The 26,136-nt window shown below is 43.1% G+C and overlaps 5 protein-coding genes across 5 annotated transcripts; 1 reads left to right on the top strand and 4 right to left on the bottom strand.

Annotated features, from left to right (window-relative positions):
* Positions 1–50: 50 nt before the first annotated feature.
* On the top strand, positions 51–4,932 carry rars2 (arginyl-tRNA synthetase 2, mitochondrial). Its single transcript, XM_062467731.1, has 20 exons — positions 51–153; positions 245–318; positions 434–536; positions 984–1,067; positions 1,186–1,283; positions 1,356–1,411; positions 1,528–1,611; positions 1,712–1,788; positions 1,889–2,047; positions 2,401–2,507; positions 2,678–2,773; positions 2,898–2,958; positions 3,058–3,134; positions 3,231–3,355; positions 3,630–3,697; positions 3,800–3,909; positions 3,989–4,084; positions 4,228–4,302; positions 4,388–4,451; positions 4,586–4,932. The coding sequence occupies exons 1-20, from the start codon at positions 118–120 to the stop codon at positions 4,670–4,672; spliced, it is 1,737 nt and encodes a 578-aa protein (XP_062323715.1). The 5' UTR covers positions 51–117; the 3' UTR covers positions 4,673–4,932.
* Positions 4,790–7,607, bottom strand: slc35a1 (solute carrier family 35 member A1). Its single transcript, XM_062467732.1, has 8 exons — positions 7,466–7,607; positions 6,895–7,075; positions 6,548–6,707; positions 6,309–6,461; positions 6,117–6,183; positions 5,846–6,022; positions 5,567–5,701; positions 4,790–5,403 (listed from the first exon to the last, which is right to left on the bottom strand). The coding sequence occupies exons 1-8, from the start codon at positions 7,479–7,481 to the stop codon at positions 5,270–5,272; spliced, it is 1,023 nt and encodes a 340-aa protein (XP_062323716.1). The 5' UTR covers positions 7,482–7,607; the 3' UTR covers positions 4,790–5,269.
* A 259-nt stretch (positions 7,608–7,866) lies between these two features.
* cfap206 (cilia and flagella associated protein 206) lies at positions 7,867–11,417 on the bottom strand. Its single transcript, XM_062467644.1, has 12 exons — positions 11,284–11,417; positions 11,085–11,168; positions 10,914–11,004; positions 10,610–10,798; positions 10,182–10,340; positions 9,573–9,787; positions 9,369–9,488; positions 9,062–9,260; positions 8,851–8,991; positions 8,517–8,710; positions 8,270–8,413; positions 7,867–8,145 (listed from the first exon to the last, which is right to left on the bottom strand). The coding sequence occupies exons 1-12, from the start codon at positions 11,389–11,391 to the stop codon at positions 7,918–7,920; spliced, it is 1,872 nt and encodes a 623-aa protein (XP_062323628.1). The 5' UTR covers positions 11,392–11,417; the 3' UTR covers positions 7,867–7,917.
* A 616-nt stretch (positions 11,418–12,033) lies between these two features.
* LOC134025241 (uncharacterized) lies at positions 12,034–24,093 on the bottom strand. Its single transcript, XM_062468137.1, has 23 exons — positions 23,863–24,093; positions 23,488–23,562; positions 23,271–23,394; positions 23,079–23,181; positions 22,256–22,369; positions 22,035–22,151; positions 21,022–21,182; positions 20,648–20,794; positions 20,394–20,496; positions 20,179–20,307; positions 19,893–20,078; positions 19,538–19,794; positions 18,352–19,422; positions 17,646–17,745; positions 17,238–17,345; positions 15,455–16,915; positions 15,234–15,356; positions 15,020–15,148; positions 14,747–14,939; positions 14,465–14,589; positions 14,196–14,386; positions 13,860–13,993; positions 12,034–13,766 (listed from the first exon to the last, which is right to left on the bottom strand). Exons 1-23 carry the CDS (start codon positions 23,879–23,881, stop codon positions 13,534–13,536), a joined length of 5,403 nt encoding a protein of 1,800 aa, XP_062324121.1. The 5' UTR covers positions 23,882–24,093; the 3' UTR covers positions 12,034–13,533.
* Positions 24,094–24,348: 255 nt separating this feature from the next.
* LOC134025157 (uncharacterized protein C6orf163 homolog) lies at positions 24,349–26,067 on the bottom strand. The gene is made up of 4 exons (XM_062468045.1): positions 25,564–26,067; positions 25,306–25,410; positions 24,851–25,053; positions 24,349–24,748 (listed from the first exon to the last, which is right to left on the bottom strand). Exons 1-4 carry the CDS (start codon positions 25,693–25,695, stop codon positions 24,349–24,351), a joined length of 840 nt encoding a protein of 279 aa, XP_062324029.1. The 5' UTR covers positions 25,696–26,067.
* Between the last annotated feature and the right edge of the window lie 69 nt (positions 26,068–26,136).

Genomic DNA, 26,136 nt, shown 5'->3' with positions numbered 1-26,136 from the left:
TATTAAACGTCATTGTATATCATTGTATTGTATGTAACCCAAAAATAGAGCATATGATCATTGTATATCCCAAAAATAGAGCATATGATCATGCAACTTTGATGTCGATGTGAGCTTATGGCGTCTTTCTTTAGAAGGAGTATTGCATCGAAGGTAAAAACAATTCTGTCTCGTCGTGGTGGGTAGTGATACGAATTTTCATGACATGAAAAGCTAAAAGTGTAATTCATTTTTCACACTTTAGCTGTCAAGGATTTTGGGACAGTCCGAAGAAGTATTCATAGGAGCTCTCTCTGCAGTTCCAGTCTCAAAGAAACAGTTAAGTGTGTGTATGTGTGTGTCTTCTGTGTTTATCTTGCTGCAACCTTGTCACACTGACTGTTGGCTGAATTGTCTGTGTTGGTTTTAATTCGGTACTTGAACCGGTCCTCAGTTTGTCTCCGGATTTTAGGCTCTCGCTGAGCACGTTAGTAAAGAATGGGGTCATCTCACCCAAAGGAGACATCCAATCACAGACAGAGGCCCTGGCCAAAGAGGTGGGTGGCAGAGATTGCAAAAGTACACACATCCTTCACTCAAGTTGAATTACAGATACTCAGGTTTACATTTATGCATTTTTGCAGGTTTAAAAAGACTCTGGTAAAAGTTGAAGTACCGACTACACTTTTCCACTCAAGTTATAGTAAAGAAGTTTAGGCTCTGACATAAAAATAAGTCATTACTACTACCTGTTTGAGTGTTTTAGGAAAAAGTTGTCAGAAAAATTGTGCAGTACTGATACCAGAAAGATCTACTTAAGTACAGTAACAAAGTATGTTTACTTTGTTACTTCCCCATCTCTGGTGGGTGGGGGGGGGGGGGGGGGGTCAAGTTATCATTGAGTCATTGAGCACCTGCAGTCATAACAATATAACATTGAAAATCATTGTGTGCTTGTCTCAATTTCTTTGACATATTTCCAAGCACAATGTGTTTTCTATTAGTTGGAGCAAGACAGTGTTGTGGAAGAGATATCTGCTGGACGTGGAGTAATAAACTTTACAATCAGCCGGAAAGTCCTGGTAGAGGTGAACAAATCTTTTAACTTAACATTAACATCAGTAGTTTGTCCCTCTGGTAGTTTGTGTTATCTTACTTGCATTTGTAAAATGTGAAATTAAATTAATTTCTTTTTTTTACCCACAGAAAATATTACAGCAGTTAGGAGAGAGAGATTTTAAGTTTGGTGCAAAAAGTGAACTTTTTGCTAGCCTTGAAAGAGGAACAACATTGGTGGAATTTAGGTAAGGTCTTCGAAATGATTTAGATTTGTATTTCTGAATTCTGTGTTACATTAACCTCCTACATTTGTGCAGTTCTCCAAATATAGCAAAAAAGTTTCATGCGGGGCATCTGCGTTCTACAATGATTGGTGAGATTTATAATAACGTTGAATTATTATTTTTTAAGTCACCAGGGGGCAGAAAAGATACAGGCAGAGGTTTAGGAATTTTACATTTTGTGACTCTAATTTTGTCTTTTGTTTAGGTAACTTCATTGCCAATCTAAAAGCATCATTGGGAAATGATGTTATAAGAGTGAACTACCTAGGAGACTGGGGCATGCAGTTTGGTGAGTTATGAAGAAATGAGTAACCCTCCATCTTCAAGATTCTGATTCTGTTGAGTTGAGTTCCTGGGTTTCAGGAATCATTCTTGCCCTTGGATTTCAGGAATGCTAGGTGTTGGATATCAGCGTTTTGGTTGTCAGGAACAATTGAAAAAGAATCCCCTACAGCACCTTTTTGATGTAAGTTTATATCCACTTTTTTATCAAGTATTGTTCATGAAGGCTAGTGTAAACTCCTGGTTTGCTTGCTCCTTTTAAAGAAGAGTTGTGTTGGCTCTAGGTCTATGTTCAGGTGAACAGAGAAGCAGAGACCTGTGATGACATATCCCAGGCTGCCAGAACATTTTTCAGGCAGCTGGAAAAACATGAGCACCAGGCCTTGTCACTATGGCAACAGTTCAGAGAGATCACAGTGGAGGAGTACCAGAAGGTGTACAAGGTACCGACTCACTGCTTGGTCACCAACAAGCCCCGGATACAAATTTCCTAGAGCAAACATACATTGTTAAACGTTTAAATGTTAACAGTGCTGGTAACTGAAGCGCACCCTGGTTTGTAAAACAAACAGATGTTAGATTAATGTAAATGTTGGGTCAGGTGGCTGAGCGGTTAGGGAATCGGGCTACCAATCAGAAGGTTGCTGGTTCGATTCCTGGCCATGCAAATGACGTTGTATCCCTGGGCAAGGCACTTCACCCTACTTGCCTTGGGGGAATGTCCCTGTACTTACTGTAAGTCGCTCTGGATAAGAGCGTCTGCTAAATGACTAAATGTAAATTTCTTGGCCAACAGCGTCTTGGGGTCCAGTTTGATGTCTACTCTGGGGAGTCTTTTCATCAGGAACAAGCCCGGGAGGTAGTGCATCAGCTCCAGACCCAAGGCCTGTTGAAAACTACTGAGTATGTCATAAAGACAGCATTATCAGCATAAACATAGTGTACACAGACCTAGGTCAATAGCAGGGAGCTACCTTAAGTCAACCATGCACCTCTACCCAGTATCTCTGTGTGTTTGATTAAGGGCTGTGTGATAGGACCTGTGTCCTGGTGTTTCTTTCTCCTACTGATAGGAGAGGTACAAGTGTGGTGGATCTCTCCCCATCTGGAGACATGTCCAGATATGCTACCGTCCTTCGCAGTGATGGGACTTCTCTCTATATCACCAGGTCAGCAATGCCTGCCAAGTATAGCTCTGCTCAGCTGGTATTAATGGGAAATCATTGTTTGAAATATTGTGAGATTCATTGGAAAGCTTGTCCTTTCATTACCCCTTATGTTTTTCACTTTTAGAGATATTGCTGCAGCCATAAATCGAAAAGAACAGTATAACTTTGATGAGATGATATATGTGGTAAGGATGACACAATTGATCTGCTCAAACCTTAAAAAAAAGAAATACTGAATAGGAATTGGACATGCATGCCCACCTGGAACACTGATATCTCTCAAGACAGACAAAAGTCAAGGAACACATTTCCAGCAGCTGTTCCAGATCCTATCGACTATGGGGCACCCATGGGCTGAGAGGTACAGAATTCCACACGTAACCTGTAACCTCTTACAGACATCTTTATTGAAAGCTGTGAGCCTCACACAGGATGTCTCTTTCCCTGGGGGGAGCAGGTGCCGCCACGTGGAGTTCGGCCTGGTGCAGGGGATGAAAACGAGGCGTGGGGAAGTCGTGTTCCTGGAGGATGTGCTGGATGAGGCCCGGGCCAGGATGATGAAGAACATGAGCCAGTCCAAGAGTGAGAACATCACACATGTTTACAGCAGCTTTTCCCAACCCTGGTCCTAAGGGTTCACCTGCCCCGCATGTTCTAGACGTTTCCCTGCTCCAACACAACTGATTCAACGCCCCATTCATTTGAATCAGGTGTGCTGGAGCAGGGAAACATCTTAAACGTGCACGGCAGGGGGTCTCGAGAACCAGGGTTGGGAAACACTAGTTTAGTGGTAGGGATGTTTAGCAACCCTTGAAATGGTGTGTGGAAGATTAAAACTTCCAAATGTTGCCCACAGCCACCAAGCAACTGGACGATCCAGAGAATACAGCTGAAAAAGTGGGGATAAGTGCTCTTATAGTTCAGGTAACAAAACCACAGGGAAGCCTATATACACCATCCATGGTTGTTCATGTGCTAATGATTAGCTAACATATGAGGGATAGTTAAATAATTCCATCTTCTCAGGACTTTAAAGGACCCCTGACATCAGATTATACGTTTGACTGGGACAGGATGCTTCAAGCACACGGTGACACAGGGGTGTTCCTTCAGTACACTCACGCACGCCTTTGCAGGTGGGTGGTCACAATCTCTCATCTCCAATAGCTGTCATTATAAACTGTATGTAAGGGGGAAAAACCATTGTCTTTCCAGTTTGATTCAGAGATATGGAGATGGGGCCGGAGGTGCCTGTGACCCGTCACTTCTACTGGAGCAGAGGAGCGTTGCAGTGTTCCAGCACCTCCTTCGGTACACAAGCATGTTGTGTTTCCTAGTACATAAGCACATACAGCGGGTGTATGTGCTTATGTACTAGGAAAGCTTATGTACTACTCTCAAGCAAAGTGTTTGGTGTGATCCCATAATGCAAAATGATTTGTATGTGCTTCCAGCTATGACGAGGTTCTATACCAGTCTTTACAGGATCTGCAGCCCAAACATGTTGTCAACTTTCTCCTGACACTTTGGTAAGTACTAGAAGGTGGATTTTGTTTGAATGCCCAGGTTTAGTCTGAATGATGTTTTGAATTAAATACACATTCCCTCCCTCAGTCACCTGGCCAGCTCTGCTCACAGGGAGCTTCAGGTGGGGGAAAGAACTCCAAATGTTGCCCAGGTAACGAGCCACACCTTGGTCATAACATACTTACAACCCAAATACTTGGCTCCAAGTAGAACTGATCGCTAAGTAAGTAGTAAGAGCAGTAAAATGTTGCAAACATGCAAATGGCTAAAATGTTTCTCTTCCAGGCAAGGTTGAGGCTGTTTAGCGGGATCTGCTCTGTCCTGGCCAGCGGGATGAGAATCCTGGGTATTACACCGGTAAAGAAAATGTAGCTAACATTGAAGTGTACAAACCACAACTGTATGCAAGTTGTCTCTGTTGTGTAATGTAAATACATGTAAAGAGCCTTATTATAACCAAACATGATCATGTTAAATAAATAGACCACATTTTTCCATGGGTATGTGTCATTTACAGTCTTATATAAACGCCTTTTGTGTATTCAGTTCAGTCATGTACAGACAAAAACACAACATACATACTAATCACAGAAATGTGTTGCCGCTAGGACATTATCAAACATGTTTAACAGTACATGCATATCGTCTAGAAGATTCAGCACTGTCCGACACAGTGGTTCATAAGGTTTATAAGAAAACTGCATTCCCTCAGTAAAAAGCAAGAGGGGAATGAAATACTGCTGATCTTGAACTATAATTTGCACCTCTGCTCCATATTCATCAAGGATAATGCAGACACAAATGACCTGTGTCCTGAAAGTCCATTCCCTTGATTTATGCTCCAGCATCGCTGATATAATGATTAACCAAATGAGTCCTGATCTGTGGAAGTGGCATCCTGACTGGACAGAGGCCTGTGGAATGAGCGTCATGAGCAGCTCCAGTGTTGACGAGCTCCAGGCTCAACGTTCACACAGTTATCAGTTTTTGTCGGGACTCGGTGTCCGTGTCCGTCTTTGGAATCCTGGAGGTGTCTTGCTTTGGAAGTCCATACAGGTATATGGATACACACACTAGCATGGCTCCAGTGGCAAAAGTAACAGCTGCAATAAAAAGAAAGAATTGGAAAAATCCTACTTGTCAGGAAACCCAATCAACCCTGACTGATAGCATCTGTCTGCAATCAAGTACTCCAGGAGAGTCTGAAGACCACAAGGTCCATTAAAGGCATGGATGGCCAGTGTCTGATGCGTCTGACTGACTTACTTATTTGCAGCCCAAACAGGGTGACAGACCCTACAGTGGAGAGCACAATGGCAGCCGCAGCAGAGAAGCCCTTCATGATATTGTCGGTGTACTTCACCACCACAGATGTGTACAGACCACCCACACTTGCCAGCACTGTTGGGAACAATCACAAAACAGCATCAATGTACAGCACTTCCACATAGGTCACAGCTACACTGTTAAGGTGAAACACAGGCGTTCTTGAAAACCAATACATCTGAATTGTGTAAAAGGTTTGAAGGGGGGAATTTGACTCACAGACAACGAAGCACACCCATGGAGTATAGCCGAAGAAGAAGCCTTTCTCTATGACCTGGGCCCCATCTGCCAGGTACACGCCAGCGAGGGTGACCACAATGCCCGACAGGTACATCTGGATGTTCCTCACCCAGAGGGATGTGTCAGAGCTCTTCAGGACCTTCTCAAAATACACCCCTTTTTTAACGACAAAGAAAAACATATTCTTAAGGGAGTCTAAAATCAAACAAAACCAGTCATGATCATACACATGGCATGTATTCTGCAGTACCTGCAAACCCAGAGCAGATTACGGCAACCGCGATTGCTATAAACCCCAGGAAAGGGTTTTGCTCGATCTGAGGAGTTAAGAACACAGGTCTGTCTTAGCTGTCTCTTGCACACTATCCACAAGCTACTAGTAAACAACCAAGTACAAGTGTTTGTCCATTCACGGTTGACTCATCTCAGACTACTACACTACCTGGACTTTGGTAGCCTCTGCGGGCTTCCACTGGACCAAGGTAACGCCTCCACAGAGCATGAAGACAGAGAACCACTGCAGCCTGCTCAGGGAGCGGTTCAACATCAGCACCGTGCACAGGGCTGTGCACGGGATCTTCAGCTGATATGTCACCTAGATGGAGGAGGAGATTATGAGCCATGAACGGGGCAACCGACAGAGAACAAAAGTGACAGTTCAGTGCTGGAGAACGGTGTTACCTGATACACAGCTGCATCTAGGTTACTCAGGGCAATGAAGGCCATGTTGTTCTGAATGGCATACACCACAGAGGGGACACTCAGCTTCAGAAGCTCCCTGGGACTTTGAAGTACATGCTCCACCAGTGAGGTCTTCATCCTGCCCAAGGTTCCAGTCTCTCTGTGAGGGGGGGGGGATACAGTTTGACTACAGTACACAATCTTAACAGGACGTTCACAGACAACACTTGGCTAGGCAACAGCACTCTATATTGTCAGAAATGTACAAGTCCTATTAATGGATCTGTCCAGTCCCACATAGGACAAATTAAAATCTTCGAAGTGAAAAGATAGTAATCTTCACTCACTTGGCCAACATCCCTAGGCTCAGGAACAATTTCATCACTTCTGTAATGCATACTGCTGTTGTGGAAAAGTACATCTCTGTTGATGTATTAGTTCTTGTGTATCTTAAGGCAACTGTGTAAGTTGCTGCCACCAGTGTCATTACCGACAGGCAGTAGAGCTTGAACGCCACACTCACCGGTTCTGCGGAGAGAAGACGCGCATTTTAAGATGGCATAAAACACAATTTAGCTCATATAAGTACTTGGCATGGTACTTAGTATGAGTACTAGGTACCTTTGTAGCCAACTAATTAGCCAGCCAGCCCATGGTAAATTAGCTAACTGGCCACTTGACCAGGTCAATTGACAGATCCACTGCAATGGTAAATACGGCCCTGGTTGATTTGACTAGACATAGCCCATGTAAATTCTCTAGCGGGCCTTTTGTTCACTAACCTAGTGTTCATTATCCTAACGTTGTCAGAGAGAATATTCAAAGCAAGCCATATATGTAAACCACAGACTATTTCGTGCAGATGTTGCCAGCTAAAGTTAGCTAAGATGGCTAGCATTTGTTTGCCAATATTCTTACCGTTAGCCATGCCCATGATGAACCACTTAGGAGTGGTTGAGGAGTTGGTTGAATTCAACTGCTGACCTAAGGTTGGTTTCAAGTTAAATATTTAACGGATATGACACCCAGTCTCGTATGTTATACCGAACGAGTTGCCTCCATGTCTACCACACTAGCAACGCCTTCATGAATATCGTGTTGCGCATGCGTGGAAGCTCTTTCCTCCCACAAAACCAGAACCAGCTCTGCCCCTCCTGGTCAATTTTCTCCAGCAACGGTATCAGCCACCAAGTTTGGTAAAACTGCTAATTTAATTAAACTGCTTCTCTTTCACTGGCAGACCATGAGCCTGCACCTGGTGGTAACCAAGCGACTGTTTGGATAGAAACAGACCATCATAACATTGAATAGAACTGACATCGGTAAAAATGTGTCTTTATTACGTTAAGACAGACAAAAAAACGATTAATCTATTCATTGATAGATCTGGTTAAGTTGGTCTTTATCATGTGTGTGGTCTTGGTTTTTTCTCCTCGAAGACCAGCAAGGTACACCTGAGGCTTAGGTATGTTACTCGCGCCATCTTTCCTGCTCTGGCATGCTACATCTTTTAGCAGATATGTTTGGGTGACGTTGTCCCTCCTCATGTGGCTCAGATTAGTCTGCATGGAATGGGTAACTCTACTCCGAAGATTGGCCTGTTGAGACAAAGTGTAATAGTAACTAAATGATCAATGCATACCTCATTATTCAATGAACAATGGTTAGAAAAAATGACATGCATTATTACCAGTGCCAAAAAAGAGAAGAATAATCACTGACCAATTTGATGGCTTTTCTTCTGAGTTCCCACTCATTCCACTCATAAGATTCGACAATGTTCGTCTCCAACAGATGAGTGTCAGTCTGTGTACAGCTGTCACATTTTGTGATGGGTTTCACAAGTAGTCTTTCCCCTGACTGCATCTGTAGACAAAACACTTAGTTCTCATTCTCATTTTAAAGAAATGCTTTACTTTAGAATATATAACTTTGAAGGTAAAAGAATACTTGAGCTACAATACTAAACCTTGGAATAGGGAGAGACAGAAGAGAATTGCTGATGGAGTTCGAGGAGTTGAATCAACTCAGGTGAACATTTGGCTCTCTCTGCTACTTGGACAATGTATTCATCTGCCTTTGATGCAAAACACAAGGCTGCGTCTTTTGAGCTGAACACATAGTATTTCTCTCTGTGTTTCAGAACTCCTATGCTTGGGTTTCCTGCAAATAGAGGAAGTTTTACTTGCACAACAAGTATTTTGCTTTGCACTGAGACCACTGAAAAAAATTGTGTTTACAGTGTAAATATTAAAAAAGTGCTCTGAAAAGAGCCCCAAACATATTAAATCAAACTTTCATACCTGGCAGTAAAATCCCGTTCTTCTCTACAAGCGTATAACCACAGATTCCCTTGTACTGTATTTGCAATTCGTCAAAGTTTGCGGTTGTCTCAGGGAAGATCCATTCATATCTCTTATTTGCACTGGGGTCAACGCGGTTTTCTGTAAGGGGAACGATCACGGTAAGAAATACACAAATCGAAGCTGTTACATTGAAGTACCAGCAGTGTACCTGAGGACTCTTTCATTCTCTGCTCATCATTCTTGACCTCCGACCCCTCTAATAAGCTTTCCAACTGAACATCAGAGAACATCCGAGACTGAGCGGTGAGGAAGGGCTGAAGGTTGATCAGAAGGTTTCCCAGGATGCTTAACAGGACCATCTCATCCTGGAGTCCTGACCAGTACTGTGCCAGAGCTGTGAAATGAGGCTGACAAGAGAAAGAATTTTACAAAAGCTCAGTCACACACATAAAACCAATGACACACTGTACATCTCTTAGAAAGAGACTTTATATGAGAAAACACAAGTTACTTACAAAAACGTGTGCAGTGGGTACAGCAGTTTTTGAATGCACAGCTTCCCTCAACAGCTTCAAGCATGTTGCCAGGTCGTTTTGCAAGGCCTCAACTTTCTTTGCACATAGAATTACATCTGCCTGGTGTAGAAACAATAAATTTTTATCTGAGTTCATGTGATGATTTGACCCCCCACAAAATCAAATTGTTATCATGTAACTCACCAAAATAATTTTCAGGAAAGATTCATGTTGTCGAACATTATAGAGAGCCTGCTTGAGATGTTCCAGGGGCACCACGCAGTCTCTGGCCTCCACATCTGAGTCCAGCAGTCTCTCTAGGATGGCAGTGTATTGCCAAGCCAAGTTCTGGGAAAGCTCCTGTTCCCATTCTATGTCTTTACCAGCAGCAGGTATGGATATGTTCAGAATTGCAGGCACTAAACAGAGGAATGGAGAGAAAACCATATAGTGAGCACATCACACAGTACAGTAGGTATTATTAATTGATGTTGTATCACATCTTTGACTTCCTGCTTAAAACACACTGCTTTTTGCACTGCATTACAAAATTGTATCTTGTACATTTGTATTTTTTTTTATATTTGTATTTTTATATTGTAAATTATGGCAACTTATATTTTATTTAATTCTAATTCCACTTAGCACTGCTAGTTTATGTACCCTTAGTATAGATAGTCCACATATTTAAATTTTTGGTCCCTATATGTTCATTGTATGCACCTTCCTGCCAAAGCAAATTCCTTGTCTGTGCAAACTTTCATGGCGAAAAAATCCCATTCTGATTCTAATCAGGTATTCTAAATAACTCACAGTCTTCAATGCCCTCTCCTCCCTTCTTGCTGTCTTTGTTAAAGAGGCGGATGCCAGTCACGATCATGCTGAGCTCATTAAGCTGCTGCTCCTTGTCTTTCTTGATCAGGGATAAGAAGGTTCCCAGCTCTGACTGCGGAAAGACGCTCTGCAAGGCAGCTGTAAGGCGCAGACAGACAGGCAGTTAGACAGGCAGACAGGTACACTGGCAGACAGGCAGACAGACAGATAGACCGTAACAGACAGAAAAAGGTACACACTGTCAGAATGCCATCAAAATAAAAATGCATAACACATATCACAACACCATTGTCATTAGCACCCCCCATAATAAAGTATGGCAATTCATTTTGTTGTATCACATGGACAAGACTCAGTGAGTCTGATTACGGACATGGGAAAGTTCTTGTGACTTGTTGGTTACCTACCTGTGGCCTCTCTGACCGTGTTGATGTCCGTAGGGGAACCCAGGCCTGAACGCAGCAGAACATAGCTGACGATCTTACGGTAAAGGCCCTCAAGGTCCTCCCGTGTTTTCACTCTGCTGTCGGTGATCTCTCGACTAACTGGGATCAACTTGGACTGAAGTACCCGGTGATGCTCGTTAATGAACTCACCTGGTTTAATATCCCAGACAGGAAAAAACACATTTTACATCAGCTGCTTCGAAACGTATTAATTACTGAGTCAACAACATAATATTTCGTAAATCACATTTAGGATCCGACTTACTTCTAGATGTGTAATTCATGTCAAAATACACCTGCATCTTGATAGTGTCAAGGGCAGGGCTTCCCTGGTCCATGAGTTTGTCCACACACAACTATAAAAAGAAAGAATATTACGATACGATACCGAAAGCCGCCTACATGGCAAAACTTGACCTTACTGTAGATAACTTACCTCCACAAGTTTTCTAACATCTTGCTTGGTGAGAGTTCGATCAACGTTGAATAGATTTCTTGGGTCCAACACAACAGCTTTCACCTAAGTAGAGGTAAAATATAAGAACTTCACTGTGCGTGCCCAAAGAAAGTAAACAAGGGGACTAGCGTTAGCTAGGTCTAGCAACAGTAGCTCTACCTAGAACTAAAATGCTTACCATAAATGCCACCAATGTTTCCGATACAGCATGCCCTTTTCCAGCACATTCTTGGGCTATCTCCCTAATGATGTTCTTTATCACGCTTTCTGCCTGAGCACGAGACATGTTTAGCCTGAAGACAGCGAGCAGTTACAGAGCTGGAGGACATGTCGCCAACCGGTTACCTTGGTTACCACATACAAAAGCAGCTAAGGAGGGGATGTCTTGCACGAGCCAGTATGAGTAAGTAGAAATTTGAGTCACTGGCAGAGATGGCAAAGTACACACATCACTTTCACTCAAGTAGAAGTACAGATACTCATGTTTAAAAAGACTACACTTTTTAGTTAAAAAAAGTTAAAGTAAAGAAGTGTGGGCTCTGACATATACTGGAGTAAAAAGTAGCCATTACTACTACCTGTTTTAGTATTGCATTTGCCAGGAATCCTTTTTGAGACCGACAATTTCGAACTTCTCCCTCATAATATGGCCATGGATGATCAGGAATGTCTACTCTGTCATGTTGTCATTGCTAACTCCCTCTGTCTCATCCATAAGGTACCTTTCAACCATAAGGTAGAAAACCTATTTTTTTGTACCTAATTTGTCATCAATGATGCAATTTGTTTTCTTTTTTACCTGTCAAAACTTATTTTCTAAAATATTCTTTCAACCTTTAGAAAAAATATTTTTTTTCCCTTCCATCTTTCGAAATATTTTTGAAAAAAAAAAGATAAAAATAATATGCACACATTGCCAAAGTAGAATTCGGATAAAATATTTATTATAAAAAAATAGACATAACTTGGTTAGGTGTCAAGACTTCAGTACAGCATTTTTTTGGTTCAAATCCTTCACTACAAAAACATCAAAAGGCCAACAACGCACATTTGCTAGTTTGGGCCCTTACACAAGGCCATTTTAACTTCCCTCAGGGATTGCATGCAGAATTTTGAAACCTGAGATTCAGCTGACATTCCAACCCCCATGTCTTTAGAGTAGCAAAGAAAAAGAAAAGTTCAAACTTCTAAACACACAGCATGCAAAACAGTGCATTAAACAAATACTGTAAACAAGCATCACACTACAGGGCAGGGTTATAAAGAGATAGGGATTATCCAAATGCTGCAGTAACAAAATGCTCAAGGTACCTAGGATAGAGTGGCTGGTATTATGCAACTACAAAATGACAGCAGTCATTAAAAAGGTGTATGGCCTGAGGTACAAAACATGTTCAATGAAGCAATACACAACACTACAGTAACTTGTCAAATATCACAACTTAAGGAAAATAATGCATGTACAACACAATCAAAAAATACTACATAAAGCATGCAGCACAAAACTCAAAGCCATACATGAGAAAGGAAATCAAAACATGAACCAGCATGTGCACTGATTTACAGTCTTACTTTGAAAACTCATTATGAAATGTACAGTAAACATTCCACAACTGCATTAGGTCTTAACATTTATAAATACACCCAGCCTCATTTACCAGGCCCTGGTGGTTTCTGACTGGTATAACAAACCCTTACTAGCACTGATATTTAGGTCAAGGATTAACACAAAAGGTACACAGTCCTAAAAGGACTTATTCATCGTATCAAGAGGGATACTAGGAACACACTGGTTTGATCTGATCAAGTCTTGGTATAAACAATGACACCTTACACCAAGTTAACACTTAAAAGACAAGGACACTAATTACATATTAGAATGATTAAATGTAAGCCGACTAACTGGGACATATTTATATATAAATTGTACATTGGACGGACAAATATATTCCATTTGCAGCACTATATACACAGTTAGGGTTTCCATCAGTTCCACAGAACTAAAATGGTTACTATAGAATGAGGAAAATAGATGGAAATTACTTATTTTGTACTGATCAAGAATAAAACAAATTTAAAGCCGTTCTACTTCCAAAAAGGTGCTGCAAAAGTGCCCATTCCACAAAATTGATGTCGGTGGCACAAACGGGAATACAAAATGTATTTCAGTATTATCGTCAAACTAACCTAAAGCTCACTGAGAACTGCACTAAGGAAAAGCCTCATCGCAGGTAAGCTTTTAACACTAGCTAGATAATGGCAAATATAAATACTTAAGAAATTCTCCAGGATTTGTTGTGCACAAACAAGACATGTACGAACAAAAATATTAAAAGGCTTCGATCCCAAATGTGGCACAGAGACATAAATATTGCACTTTGTGAGAAGTAGTCCACACTTCGTGAGTCAAACACTGGATACAAGTCAGTCAGAAGCACTTCCTGAAGACAATCTGGGGGCCAAATTCCTCATACTCCTCTTGGCTGATCCAGGCAGAAGCAAAAGAGGGCAAATTGGCCAGTACCGCACCTCCGCTCCACACAGAAAAATCTCTGTCCTTAGGGCTGGTCACACGCACACACTCCCCCAAGTCTGAAGGCACCATGACTCTGATTTCTTTCTGGAGTCTCTCTGGCAAGCCAGCAAGCAAGGTATTTCCACCTGGACACAGGAAATGAGAAACCTATAAACCCTTATGTACGAGACATGGGATTCAGCATGAACTCTGCACCAACTTATCCAAACTTGGCGTACCTGCTAGAACAATGTTTCCCAGGAAACTTCGCCGTAGGTCAAGGTCAGAGCTAAGGATGGATTTGAAAATGCTTTCATGCATCCCATAATGGTCACGTCCAATTAGCTCTGGCTTGAACAGGATCTCCGGTGCCCTGTGTGTGAACGAAGAATGTCGCCATTAATATTCCCAGAGCTTTAACTGACCTCTAGTGGTTATCCAAAGGGGCAGTTAAACGTTTACTTTTAAAAAGAGGAAACTGGCTTCTGCCCTTTAAAAGTAGTATCAGAGGTCAGACATTCCAAGGGAGAGTACCAGATTGTGGTCCTCATTAGGGTGAGTGTGCAGGCCGTTACCTAACCCTCTCAGTGCTGAGACTGATGACCTGGCCATCAGGCATGGTGTAATGCATCTCTCTGCTAGCAGACCCCCCGCACGCGAGCTCAGATTCATAGTCTTGAGCCACACAGCAGCACTTCTCCTTCATCTCCCGCGCTATCTCGAGCTCTGCAGAGGTGCGCATGCACACCCCTTGTTCCTGGAGGAGCTAAGACACAGGAAAAAAGCACAAGTTGAAATCACGTCTGATCGCACACTTTAAAATGCTCATTTGACGATTAAATACCTTTTTGAGATGCATTGTGACATCATATCCTGCCATGGTGAAGCGCTGGATAGCATGGGGAAGGCAGTACCCCTCAAACACAGGCACACTATGACTCACTCCATCCCCAGAGTCAAACACCACACCTATGAAAAGAGCTCACTTCATAACTGACAATATTACCATTCATAACACAGACAACTGAATATCTTATTCCTGAATCACTTGTCCTCCCATCCAATCTTTTAATGGTTTATAAAAAAAAATATATATGGTTCACCTATATGAGTACAGGTGCTTTACCTGTTGATCTCCCTGCAGCATAGAGCGCTAGCACCGCCTGCATGGCCACGTAGGTGAGAGGAACATTGAAACTCTCAAACATAAGCTCCACCATCCGCTGACGGTTATCCCGAGGGTTCATCGCCGCCTCCGTCAGAAGAACAGGGTGCTCATCAGGCTCCACTCCAAGCCGCTGGAACATGTGGTGCCAAATCTGAAAACAGACGATTTGAGCAGTGAGGTAAACGCATTCCAGAGTGCTGCGGCATCTTCTGACATTTAAACCTCACAAACCTTTTCCATGTCATCCCAGTTGCTAATTATTCCATTTTTCATGGGGTACTTCAGTGTCAGAACTCCTCTCATGTGTTGAGCCTCATGTCCAATGTAGGTCTCCCGTTCAAAGTTGCCATTCATTATTTCCTGCAAGCAAAGAATCTAAATAAATGAAGATTATGCAAGTACAGCATGCATGTGTGCATCAGTTCTCATCAACCACATAGGTTACCTCATACTTGGGCAGCCCAATAATTGTTGGGAAAATTGTAGATGGAAGGTCCTGATCAGCAAAGCCAGCTTTCATCAAACCAGAACCTGTATCCAACACGATAGGAGTCTTATAATTCATCATCTGCAAGAGAAAGGTTAAAAATTGAACCATTCCTATTCAATTTGTTTTCAAGTTTAAAGTTCAGGTTTATTAGTAACAACTACAGGTAAGTGTTGTACCTCTCTGGTGCCAATATGGATAGATGGCTGTTGGAGGGATCTTGAGAAGGATCCTGTGCCAGTCCCACACCTCTGAAAGCCATCAGGGATATCTGCACAAGGTACTTCAACTCCTACTGGTTCACATGGGTCAGGGAACACTTCCGGAGGTGGTTCACTTACTTTTAAACGGAATTCTACACCTTCAATTTCAGAGTATTGGGAAACATGCAAGTCGGTCTGTATCTGCAAGCCTTGAGAAGAAACCTGGGTGAGTGCGGATGTTACGGGATCGTCTTGGGGGACATGTGAACTGGGCTTGTGAGGGGCGGCGCATTTTAACAACTGTTGATCTCTGATGGGCTTGTTGTTATTGTTATTATTGGTGTGCTCGTTCACATCAGCATTGAGAATGTGCACGTCGCATGGGGCTGGAGGCTTAGTTTTTCGCTCTTTAGGCATTGGGGGAGTGTCCAGCATTTGGGTTCCTGGTGGTCCAGGTCCCTGATCCATCAGGTGAACTGGTTCTGTTGAGGCATCATGGACAGGAGGCTGTGTCCTCCTTGGTTTAGGCACAGGTGGGTTATCAGAGCTGCCACCTGGATCAAAAGCACCATAATCTGGTTTTGGTTCAGGTTTTGACGAATCCTCTGGTTTGTGACTTTCCACAGTTTCCCTGAATCTGGAATGAGGCTGGATTCCAACTTCCTCCCTAGAATCAGGGGTGGTCTGTCGTGAGGCTAGGACAAGTTGTTGCAAACTAGAAACCGCAACATGGCCAAGGGAATCATAAATACTTAAGTTGGTGTAGATGCCAGGAGAATCTAGGGGTGAAACAGAGTCTTGTAATACAGGCTGTTTAGTGACGGACTCTGAAAACGAGACTGCGTCAGTGTTGGATGCATTGGCGTTTGGAGGCATTTTGGTCAAGAGCTGTGTGTTGCAGGGCCTCTTTCTGCCTGAGATCAGCTCTTCACAGAGGGCACTGTCCTCCAGGTATTCAAGTTTGGAAGTCCTCTCCATCACGGAGCATTTCACAACTTTCCTGGTTCTGCTTAGCTGCTTTCTGAGTTTACACCTCGTGGTCCCGTTATCAAGGCTCATCTCCAGTCTTTCCACCTCCTTCTTCTCCCTCTGTAGTTCCAACTGGAACATCTGCCTCTCCTTACTTGTCCTTCGAGGGCCCATGGACACCGCGGGCTTCTTGTCGAGGCGTTCCTCCTCGTGCCGTCTCAGCTTGTGGATCTTGACGTTCTCCTCCATGATGAGCTCGTCCAGGACGTGTAGTTCCCTCAGCTCTTTCAGAAGCTCCTCCCTGCAGCCAGAGGCCACGCCCCCAGCCTCGGTCAGGCAGTCATCGGAGTCCACGGGTCCACGTGTGACCTCGAATGATGCACTTTCTGACAAACTCTCTGTGCCTTCGACAGTGAGCCCATCTTCAAGGCCAAGGACACCTGCCTCAACCAAGTCACAAGAGGACATCTGCAAAGATGATGAAAACTGATTTAACCCTCCCTGAAACAGAGCAGTAAAATTGACATTCATTACCGTTTATCAGTTTATTTATTACTTACTAGTTCTACACTAAAACATGTTTCAGCCGCATCTTTTTATTGAAAGACATAGAACCCTCAAGAGAAAAACAATCGGTTGTTTGTCATGCAGTGTAGAATTTAATTGAGGGAAAGTCCAAATCGAATTCATAGAATCTAATTTGCAATGTAAGAATAGTGGATCACTGTTTGTGGCTAGCCAGCAGCTTAATAGTACAAGGTCTACTGTATAAATCAGGAACACAACATACCACACTAAGCTGGTCTGCCCTGTTCCATAACAGCCACTGTTTGCTTGGGGTTTCGGTCTTCATGAGAACAGTCAACATCTCCTCCTGTGCCAGCACATTTTCTTCCTCCTGTAGAACCAAGTAAACAAGCTGGTGATTATTATGGTAACTTGGCAAGTTGAGAAAGTGTTGCAGTTTGGTAACATAAACCACTGTTGTATGAGGGCAACAAATCAGAATCCGGTTCATTGCCAAGTTTACACATACAAGGAATTAGCTTTGGAAGGTTGGTGCACAACAATAAACATAGTACGTAGAAATATCAAGATAAAACAAGAACTGTAAGTAAAGGGCATAAACAGACAAAATTGATGATAAGATTTCCCCAAATTAAAACGTCTCGAGCGGTGAATATAAGTGTAAACTTGCCTCCAGTATCCCAGCTGCCCGGACCAGGATCTCCTCAACCTCCCTCAGACCATCCTGCTCCTTCAGATCCCAGTCTCTCAGGGAGACTTCTCTCACAGAGCTGGTTATCCCAAAAAACATCAATACAATATATATACACACACACACACACACTATACAGACAAAAGTATTTGGACACCTACACGTTACCCCTACAGGAGCATTTATGACATCCTATTCTAACCCATAGGCATTAATATGGAGTTGGTTCTCCCTTTGCAGCTATAACAGCCTCCACTCTTCAGGGAAGGTGGCCACAGTGTATACAATCATTTCTTGGGAGGACAGAGAATCAAATCACACTGGCAACATCAAAATAAGTAGTCAGCAATGCTGTCAGTGCATTAAGCTAACTGGCTGCATTACTTCAGCCAGTAACTACTTGTACTCGCTGTGAATTATATATGATTGTTGCTTGCTTTCCTACAGGTACGCTTGCACTTTTGAGGTTCATGTTGTTTAATTTTAATTTGTTTAACTACTTGCTCTTATGTTTCTTCCCATTGGCACTTATTTGCTTTTCACAATGTAAGCTTCATGTTTTGGCTACCCACAATGTTTTTGGTTGTTATGATCAGTGACCTATGCACTTTTTTTAAAACTCTTGGAAGTCGCTTTGGATAAAAGCATCTGCTAAATGAATAAATGTAATGTAAATGTAAATTACCTTTCACAGGTGTCCTGGTTGTGGAAATCATAGGAATCCCAGAGGAGAGTGGGGACACCCTCAGTAGAGCAGTGGGATCTCTCTCTGGCATCTGTGATTGTACTGGAGAGGAGCTTCCTTATGGGGCTCAGTCCCTGGTCGTCGAAGCTCTCCTGCGCCTTCACATCAGGCTCAGCCCGACCCTCTGGCATCTCGGTCTGCGTGGGCTGGTCTCGAGACCTGCTGGATTGGTCGGAGTGATGCGACCGCTCCAGGGAGTCCGGACTTTTGGGGTCTCTCTGCTGTGCTGGTGGGTTCTGCTGTGCTGGTGGGTTCTGCTGTGCTGGTGGGTTCTGCGTGATGGTGACGGTGTAGGATTTCTCCAGGTCCTCGGTAGGGAGGCTCAACCAGGGGTTCTGGGGGAGTGTGGCAGATCGCTTCACCTTGATCTCAAAGTTCAGGGAGTCCACTGTCACCTTGGGGATGATCTGGATGCTAGCCCTGGAGGTGTTCCCCACAGACCCGAAGTCGAACTCCTCCCTCCGATCCTCAGAGTCAGAAACACTGGAGATGTTCTCCTCGTGGATCTGCGGCTGCCTGCTGACGGGCCTGAAGGAGTCTCTGGTGCTGGTTAACCTGGACAGCCCATCCCATCCTTCCCTCCCTCCCCCACCTTCCAGATGACTGCTTCCTGCACCGTCGAAGCCAGAGTCAAACGAGCTGAGGGACGGAGGCTTCCCGGTAGCAGACACCACCCCAGGGACCGTGCTAGCCTGAGCTACACCACCCAGAGGTGGCTGGTGGGCTGGCATCTTTCCTGGTGCCCACTTGGTGAGGTTGGAGAACGAGCCATGGCTGTGCACAGCCTCCTTGGCTTGTTGGTCCAATTTAGGATTAGGTTTCCCAGGGAGGCCAGATGCACCACCCTGCCTGTTCTTAAGGTCCTCAGGCATCCTGTCTAAGGCCGGGTCGGTGTGGAATCCATGTGGTGTTTCAATTGTCCTTAACTCATACTGCCACTGCAGTGCCAACTGTAGGTCATTTATAGGTACAGTTCCTGGAGCGGTTAGAAGTGTTCTAAGGGTCATGCACCTGGAAGGGTTAGGTTTACAATGAACAGGTTAAAACCAAAGAGTCTTCAGCACGAGAAGAAACAATTTATCTACTGGTATGACTTCACAAAATGAAATTAGGGTTTAAAATTCACCGTTGTGACAGCTGCTTCCCAACTCTCTGAAGGGAATCATCTGGGATGACGTTGGCAAGGTGCGCCAGCTGAACCAGCTCAGCCATATCTGGGGAGGGATTCTTCGCCAGGAATTGGCCGACCGACTGCCTCCATGAGGGGACACCAGCGTTTACACCCTGAGGATGGTGCAGTGCCTGAAGACTATCAGTGCTCACACCCCACAGAAGGTCTTGGAGAAAGTTCTCACGGAGGACAATGTTGTACCAGCTGCTGGACTGTAGCGAAATAGATAGATATATTTGAGCCCCAAAAATATGGCATACTTTTAAACAAGCCAGCTCCATCAATGGCATCCATGACTTACAACACCTACTTTGTTGTAGTAATGGTAGAAGTCTGAGACCGCTCTTAGGGTTTGATGGGGGAGCTCTACAGAGGAGAGCAAGTTTTCCTTCAGCCTGTCCAGGTCCTGCACCCACTGCTCACTACCCTGGGCGTCCCCATGTGGCAATGACTCGACTAACGTATGAATCACATCCTCTGCACAGCGTACCAGCGCCTGGCAACGACACCACACCACTATGAAGGTTCTATTCTAGACAATAACACTGCTTGTACTTTGTATTTCTCATAGTCAAGATGTAAAACAGAATATCTACCATTGCAGGGGTATAGATGGAGGTTTCAAACGCTGACGTCAACATCTCTGCTTTTCTGGAGTCTTTGGCTATCTCTATTCTGTAAGGCTGGAGTTTCTCCTCCTGAAGGCTTTTCATTTGTTGGGTTATCTGTAAAGTGAAGAAATGTTAGCAAAAGGAAACGATACAAAAAGGACTGGATGAGAATCAGAAGAAACTGACATCTAGTGACCTACCTGCTGGGCCTGTTGGCAGAGTTGTAAGACCCGCAGCTGAACGTGAGCCTTAGAAAAAGCCTGTTGCCACAGCAACTCGATTTTCTCCACAGCGGCGGTTATCCTTTCAAAACAGAAAGCAACAGAACATGAATGCACAGGGAAGACTCGTCATAGTAAGCTTTTGTGAAACAGGACAATATCTGTGCTGTGCTCAAGGCTAGCATAAAGGATTAGAGAGCACGTTTCAGAGTTGGGGATTTGTCACTCAGTACCGGCTGTAGTTCTGTAGCATGTCAAAGGCGGTGTGTGTGAAGAGTGCGGTCCCAGCCATGGCTTGATAGCAGGGATCATTTTCAGGGTAGCGCAGTTTCTCCACGACACACTCACAACGCCTCAGCAACTCATCCAGGCCTAGCTCCCTGAAATCACAGTTAAGGAAATCGTGGGAGTCAGTGTGTCCTTGGGCAAGGCACTTCACCCTACTTGCCTCGGGGGAATGTCCCTGTACTTACTGTAAGTCGCTCTGGATAAGAGCGTCTGCTAAATGACAAAATGTAATGTAAATGTAAGGAAATCTTTCCTTGTAATCTGCGTGGTCCAAGAGGAAAGCATACGTTTTATCAAACTAATGGCGGACCACCTCTACCTTCTCAGACGCTCAAACGTTGCCTCGTTGGTGGAACAGAAATCTGTCAGCTCATCGTATGTAGAGGGCACAAGCTGTCTGCAGAGGCTCTGCAGGGTAGAGATACAGGAAGGGAGTCTTTGCACCACCAGAAGGAACCCCTGGACAAAAGCATCAATCTCCTGCAATTTCAAAAGCCCAATTAGAAAGTTAGATTAAATCTGAATGCAAATGATATCGTTACACCATTCACAACAACAACAAAAAACCTGTAAAGGCTGCACTTGTGCCGACAAATTACGCAACAGATGTATACCTTTCAAACTAAGGCTTTGCCAACAGTTTTTTAAAAGCACATTCATATTAGCATCCGACATGTCCAAAAAAAGGCTGTTCACACAGATTAACCATCAACATGGATGAATGCCCATACGACTGAATATGATGAACTACTGAGAGGGGCTGCCTTTCATTTGCTAATGAGGTCAGCTGATTGCCCTCTGCATTCGTGCAGCCTTCACCAAGGTAACAAACAATAGCTCTTGGGCCGCGTCACTGAAACTCATGAATGGATCACAAATGAAATGTCTCTCTCCCGATGACAGTACAATCACTGCACACGTTTTCCAGACAGATTAATTAACTGAAGTGAATGTTTGCAAGAGCAAGATTAGGAGGCCGACCGTTTGAGAGAGCAGTTCTAATGCATTTCAACCGTCAGATGAGCAGAAAATCAACTTCTGGGGTCTCCATCTAGCATCGACGAGGACAATGCTGGTGTGTGTTAAGCCCTATCATGAGACCTCTGCTAATCTACTTGCCAAGCCCCCAGCAGCAAACACTACTCTCCTTCTCAGAAGATCAAACTACTCGTAAATATGCATGTGCACACCCAAGACCGATGACAGTAACATAGCATAAATGCATTCCTGGATACAAAGACAAGCATTGTCCTGAAAGCATTCATTCTAAAAGACAGTGTCAGTGACAATGTAATTCAGTGAATTAATGTCTGTAAAAAATGTCTGTTATACCTTAATGAACGTAACCCAACTTTGGTGACAGTAAACAAGGTAGCCTCCTAAAGATGCAGTCAACTGGCTTCTGTCGATGTAGTTGGAAAGTTCGAAGACTTCCTTTAGCAGAACTCTCTGTTGGTAGGAAGATCATTACATACTCTGGGCTGCATGCAAAATGTTACATTTGGGTTTAGTTTCAATTCAAACCAACTATTTTAATCGGTTCCCTTTTGTACCTTGAATGGAGCCACATGACCTTTGGATGGCATCAGCAGTTTCAGCAACAGTTTGAGGACATCCTTCTTTTTTGGTTGAACTATGTAGACAGTCTGAACCGTCCTACTGTGCAGCTAAGAGAGGAGAGAAATGGCATCGATTTAACCACTGAAAACCCCCAAAAGTCTATTTGTAAAAAACAAACAAAAAAAAAACATTTATTTAACTTGAGTTCCATTTGTGAGTAATAATGAGAATAAAAGTCAGATTCACCGTCACCGCAAGTGATGTTTATTTTTTATATATATATGATCTAAAATCAATATGAAAGGATTCTGTGGATTCTTCAATCCGAGTTGTGTACATGCATGCGTAAAGGAATAGGACTACTAAATACTAAGAAACTCAGATTCACTGGAGCTTCTCTGTGATCGAGACCATCTGATCCAGCATGCATGTGATTCACTCCCACCACCTCTCCATATTTTGGCCTCAAGAAGAATTCCAGTCTGACAAGCCGTCAAGGAAGTGACGCACTTTGCATTGTGGCCAGATGACCCACCCCAGACATGAGGACTTGGTCAAATCAAGTTACATAATAACATTAGTCCTGGCATGAAGAACAATCATGGGGTTGAGCAAAAATAACATGTTTGAATTCTTTTCTATTTCTTGTAACTTTAAACTCTTATTCTATTGCTAACCAACTGAGTAATACATTTCAGAATTTTAAACAGCTGAATTGTTCTCACATTCTCACAAAATAAACAATATGATATACCTTTCTACTAAAGGGATTAACTGAAATTCTAACTGTCAAACTCTTCATCAGACAATAGTTACCTCAAGTAGACGCAGTGTATCAGCGATAAACCTTGTAGTGGTCGGAGAGGCTTGTCTTAAATCAGCCACGAGCGCAATCAAGCTTTCCTTCTCCTGTTTTTTACTATCAATGACAAGGTACAATTAGGAGGGCTAGACGTCAAGTTTAACGGTGTAATTCTTTTGTTGTTGTTGCCGTTTACCATTACATACTTGTGCAAACAAAGAAAGTAGTTTATGAAGTCAACTACTTCTTCTTTGGTTATTTCTGATGTTAATTTGCCATGAGCATCCACTGGGAATATAACTAAAGGACATCCATGTTGGTCAAAGGCACCTGTCAAAAGCAGAAAAGAGACTTGACTGACCATGTCGTGGTAAAGTGGCACTTTTGTCATTCTGAATTCAAATTGAATTGTGGTAGTTTTACCAGGGTACACCACTGCTCCCGAGTTCAACACATGATCACCAGGCAACTGTAAGGAGGGGGAGGACCCTTGGAATTCTGAAAGGATTTTGTGGGAAACGACCATTTACATTAAAAACATGCTTGAAATGTGAGAACTATTTCAAGTTTCCCTCCCCCATCTACTGGAGGAACCGGTCCAAACATTAAATTCCTCAATTTCCTTCTGCACCTCTAGTCACTAGAACAAACCTATGTTGCACATGAATGGTTGCAAGTTGTGAGATTAATTGTTATTGTTCACGCTGCATATGCAGAGAAACTAATTAGGCAGCACGAGACAGAATTTACAACACTAAAAAAGAGTTTAATTTCTAACATGCGCTGCACTTGTCTTACCTGTTGCGTTGCGGCTCATCCTGGGATCTCAGCTGTCGAGCTCCCCTTTTTCCGTCGAAATACAACAAGCAATTTGGAAACAATCCCCTCGCGTTGCCAAACAAAATCTAGCCCCAGAACATGTCTCTAGTTTGGTGCGGTTAAGAAACGAGACGTGGGACAGCCGATCACATCTTTCCGCCATGTTGTATCCATTCCGAAGAGCATCACACGGCTGAGCAGATCCATTCAACCATTCGCGGAGACCTCATTTATAATATCGAAGAGGGCGGGGAAAGGACGTGACAGACATGGGTGAACGCCTACCTGTTTAAGAAGTGGCTTGAAATTATTTACTACTGTCCATAACATAATAAAGAATTTCTATGAAGTTAAAGGCCTTCTTCCCTTGAGTTTTGTTAAAGCTATATATATAGAAAAAGCTACATTTAATGCAATTACATGGATTGATTTATTCGCCTGCTAGGCAGAGTTCCAAGTCTTCACTCACTTCCTGTCAGTTTTCTTTGGTGGGAGTATGAAGTCAGCTTGATCAGGCCTTAAGTCTTTAAATTGAAGATTGATGAAATTCAGAAATGCTGCTCTGGTTTCCTCCAGGTCATCCACATAAACCTGCTTATCTGCGATGGCAGTTTGCAGATCTCGAGCAGTCTTGTCCACAACGGCCTCCAGCTCTCGTGTCCTCTCCTTTAGAGCCGTCAGCTCTGCCTTGTATTTCTTTTCCACCATATTTAAGTTCTGCTGAGCAATTTTCTGCTCCTCCTTTTGTGTTTTCTCAATGTTGCCAGCTATGCTGGATGCCATCACTGCTTTCACCTTTTCCAGAATTTCATCCTTCTTTTGGTTGGCAACAGTCTTGGCATGCTGTGGTTGTAGCATAAAGTCCCTTGAGAATAATCAAAAGAGAGTGATCGTGGACAGTTAAAAGGCCCATGAGCACCAGAACCTGATTTGAAAACAGACTGATTAACCTTGTGTGACCACTGACCTCTCAAGGATTGTGGCAGTTTGTGTGTTTAAATTTTTGTCCTTTCTTTTAGCCAGAACTTCACTGCTAGCTTTTCGATGGGCAATCTTCTCAACTGCCACACGGATCTCCTGAGAATACCTTTCCTCATTACGCTTGCGCAATTTCTCAATGTCAGACATGACCTTTCTCTTTACTTTCATGTCATATTCAGCCAAAGTCACCTGCATGATTATGGTTATATCATCATGCACAGTTGAAAGATGAAGAAAACATTTGTTTTATGATCTATACTAAAACTAAGAAACAGTTGATCATCCTAAGCATATCCTCCCCCCCCCCCCCCCAAAAAAAAGGAAACCGATGGAAACCACAGTATAGACTAGTTTTTATTAAAACATGATCATCTTGTGGACACTAAATTAGTTATTTGCATTTGCATATCTTGCAGATTGTAATTTTGAGTCTCAACCTACCTGTATATAAGCACATGCATTTTCAGCTCTCTTTTTCAAGACATCTCTCTCCTTCCTGGCAAATTTAATTGTCTGTAACACCATTTTCTCTATCTCCAGATCTGCCTGAACATTTTTTTACATCTCAATAAACGCAATACATGACTGGGTACTGTTCCCATTAAGATAATGTATACACCTGTAAGTTGGAAAGTATCAAACAACCAACATGTTTGGACCACATGTGCCATGTAGACCTACTGTATAATGTGAGTTTACCTTGGTCCAGGCCTCCTCTGTGGCAGCTTGAATACACTCATCCTTCTCTTTCTGAAATTCTGTGACGTAGTACTGGTGTATGCTTTCTCCTATATCTGTAATTCGGTGATTGAAGATGACTTTTCCATTCATTATTACAGCTTCGCAATATTCTCAATCTCATCGACATACATACCAACAATGTTGGAGTGCGTACTGAACTTTTTCAGGTTTATCATCGCGCCTTCATAGGATAGGCCTACGAGAGCTCGCTGCGTCGGTTCTTGTTTTCTTGCGGGATGTTTATTGCATCCTTGTAGCACAGAGGATGGATTTCGTGATTGTTTTTTGGATCCCAACTTGGGCTGTTCGTGTTCTTTGAGTCGGTTCATTTCAAGGGCCAAAAATAAACACAATTAACTGAACCCCCAAGGGATGAGATCTTGTCTTACAAGCTACAACCTGACTATCAAACCTGAGGCTTAGCTTTCTTTAAATAATAAAATAGCCTAAAGTTTACACTTTCAAGTTGCGTGCTAGCAAAAGCAGTTCTTTGTGATGTCGTTTAGAACGCCACTTTCGCATTGACGCTAT

The sequence above is a fragment of the Osmerus eperlanus genome, chromosome 8, assembly GCF_963692335.1.
Source record: "Osmerus eperlanus chromosome 8, fOsmEpe2.1, whole genome shotgun sequence".
In the NCBI taxonomy this organism is placed as follows: Eukaryota; Metazoa; Chordata; class Actinopteri; order Osmeriformes; family Osmeridae; genus Osmerus; species Osmerus eperlanus.
The sequence above is the reverse complement of the archived record's forward strand: the minus strand, read 5'-3'. Positions and strand labels throughout refer to the sequence as shown.

Excerpts from the sequence above, each read along its gene's own strand:
- slc35a1 (XM_062467732.1), bottom strand. Across the intron at positions 6,462-6,547 it reads TAGATGCAGCTGTGTATCAG|GTGACATATCAGCTGAAGAT; the intron begins GTAACACCGTTC and ends TCCTCCATCTAG. Across the intron at positions 6,023-6,116 it reads AATCTGCTCTGGGTTTGCAG|GGGTGTATTTTGAGAAGGTC; the intron begins GTACTGCAGAAT and ends TCGTTAAAAAAG.
- LOC134025157 (XM_062468045.1), bottom strand. The coding sequence starts at position 25,695 with ATGAATGGAAAAGTCATCTTCAATCACCGAATTACAGATATAGGAGAA. Across the intron at positions 25,411-25,563 it reads CAGAGGAGGCCTGGACCAAG|GCAGATCTGGAGATAGAGAA; the intron begins GTAAACTCACAT and ends AAAAATGTTCAG. Across the intron at positions 25,054-25,305 it reads ATGCATGTGCTTATATACAG|GTGACTTTGGCTGAATATGA; the intron begins GTAGGTTGAGAC and ends ATAATCATGCAG.
- rars2 (XM_062467731.1), top strand. The coding sequence starts at position 118 with ATGGCGTCTTTCTTTAGAAGGAGTATTGCATCGAAG. Across the intron at positions 319-433 it reads GTTCCAGTCTCAAAGAAACA|TTTGTCTCCGGATTTTAGGC; the intron begins GTTAAGTGTGTG and ends ACCGGTCCTCAG. Across the intron at positions 1,412-1,527 it reads TCTGCGTTCTACAATGATTG|GTAACTTCATTGCCAATCTA; the intron begins GTGAGATTTATA and ends TCTTTTGTTTAG.
- LOC134025241 (XM_062468137.1), bottom strand. Across the intron at positions 23,182-23,270 it reads TACTTTCTTTGTTTGCACAA|TAAAAAACAGGAGAAGGAAA; the intron begins GTATGTAATGGT and ends TGTCATTGATAG. Across the intron at positions 22,370-23,078 it reads ATACACTGCGTCTACTTGAG|CTGCACAGTAGGACGGTTCA; the intron begins GTAACTATTGTC and ends CTCCTCTCTTAG.
- cfap206 (XM_062467644.1), bottom strand. The coding sequence starts at position 11,391 with ATGTCTCGTGCTCAGGCAGAAAGCGTGATAAAGAACATCATTAGGGAG. Across the intron at positions 11,005-11,084 it reads ATGTTAGAAAACTTGTGGAG|TTGTGTGTGGACAAACTCAT; the intron begins GTAAGTTATCTA and ends TTCTTTTTATAG. Across the intron at positions 8,992-9,061 it reads GAGAATGAAAGAGTCCTCAG|AAAACCGCGTTGACCCCAGT; the intron begins GTACACTGCTGG and ends TTCCCCTTACAG.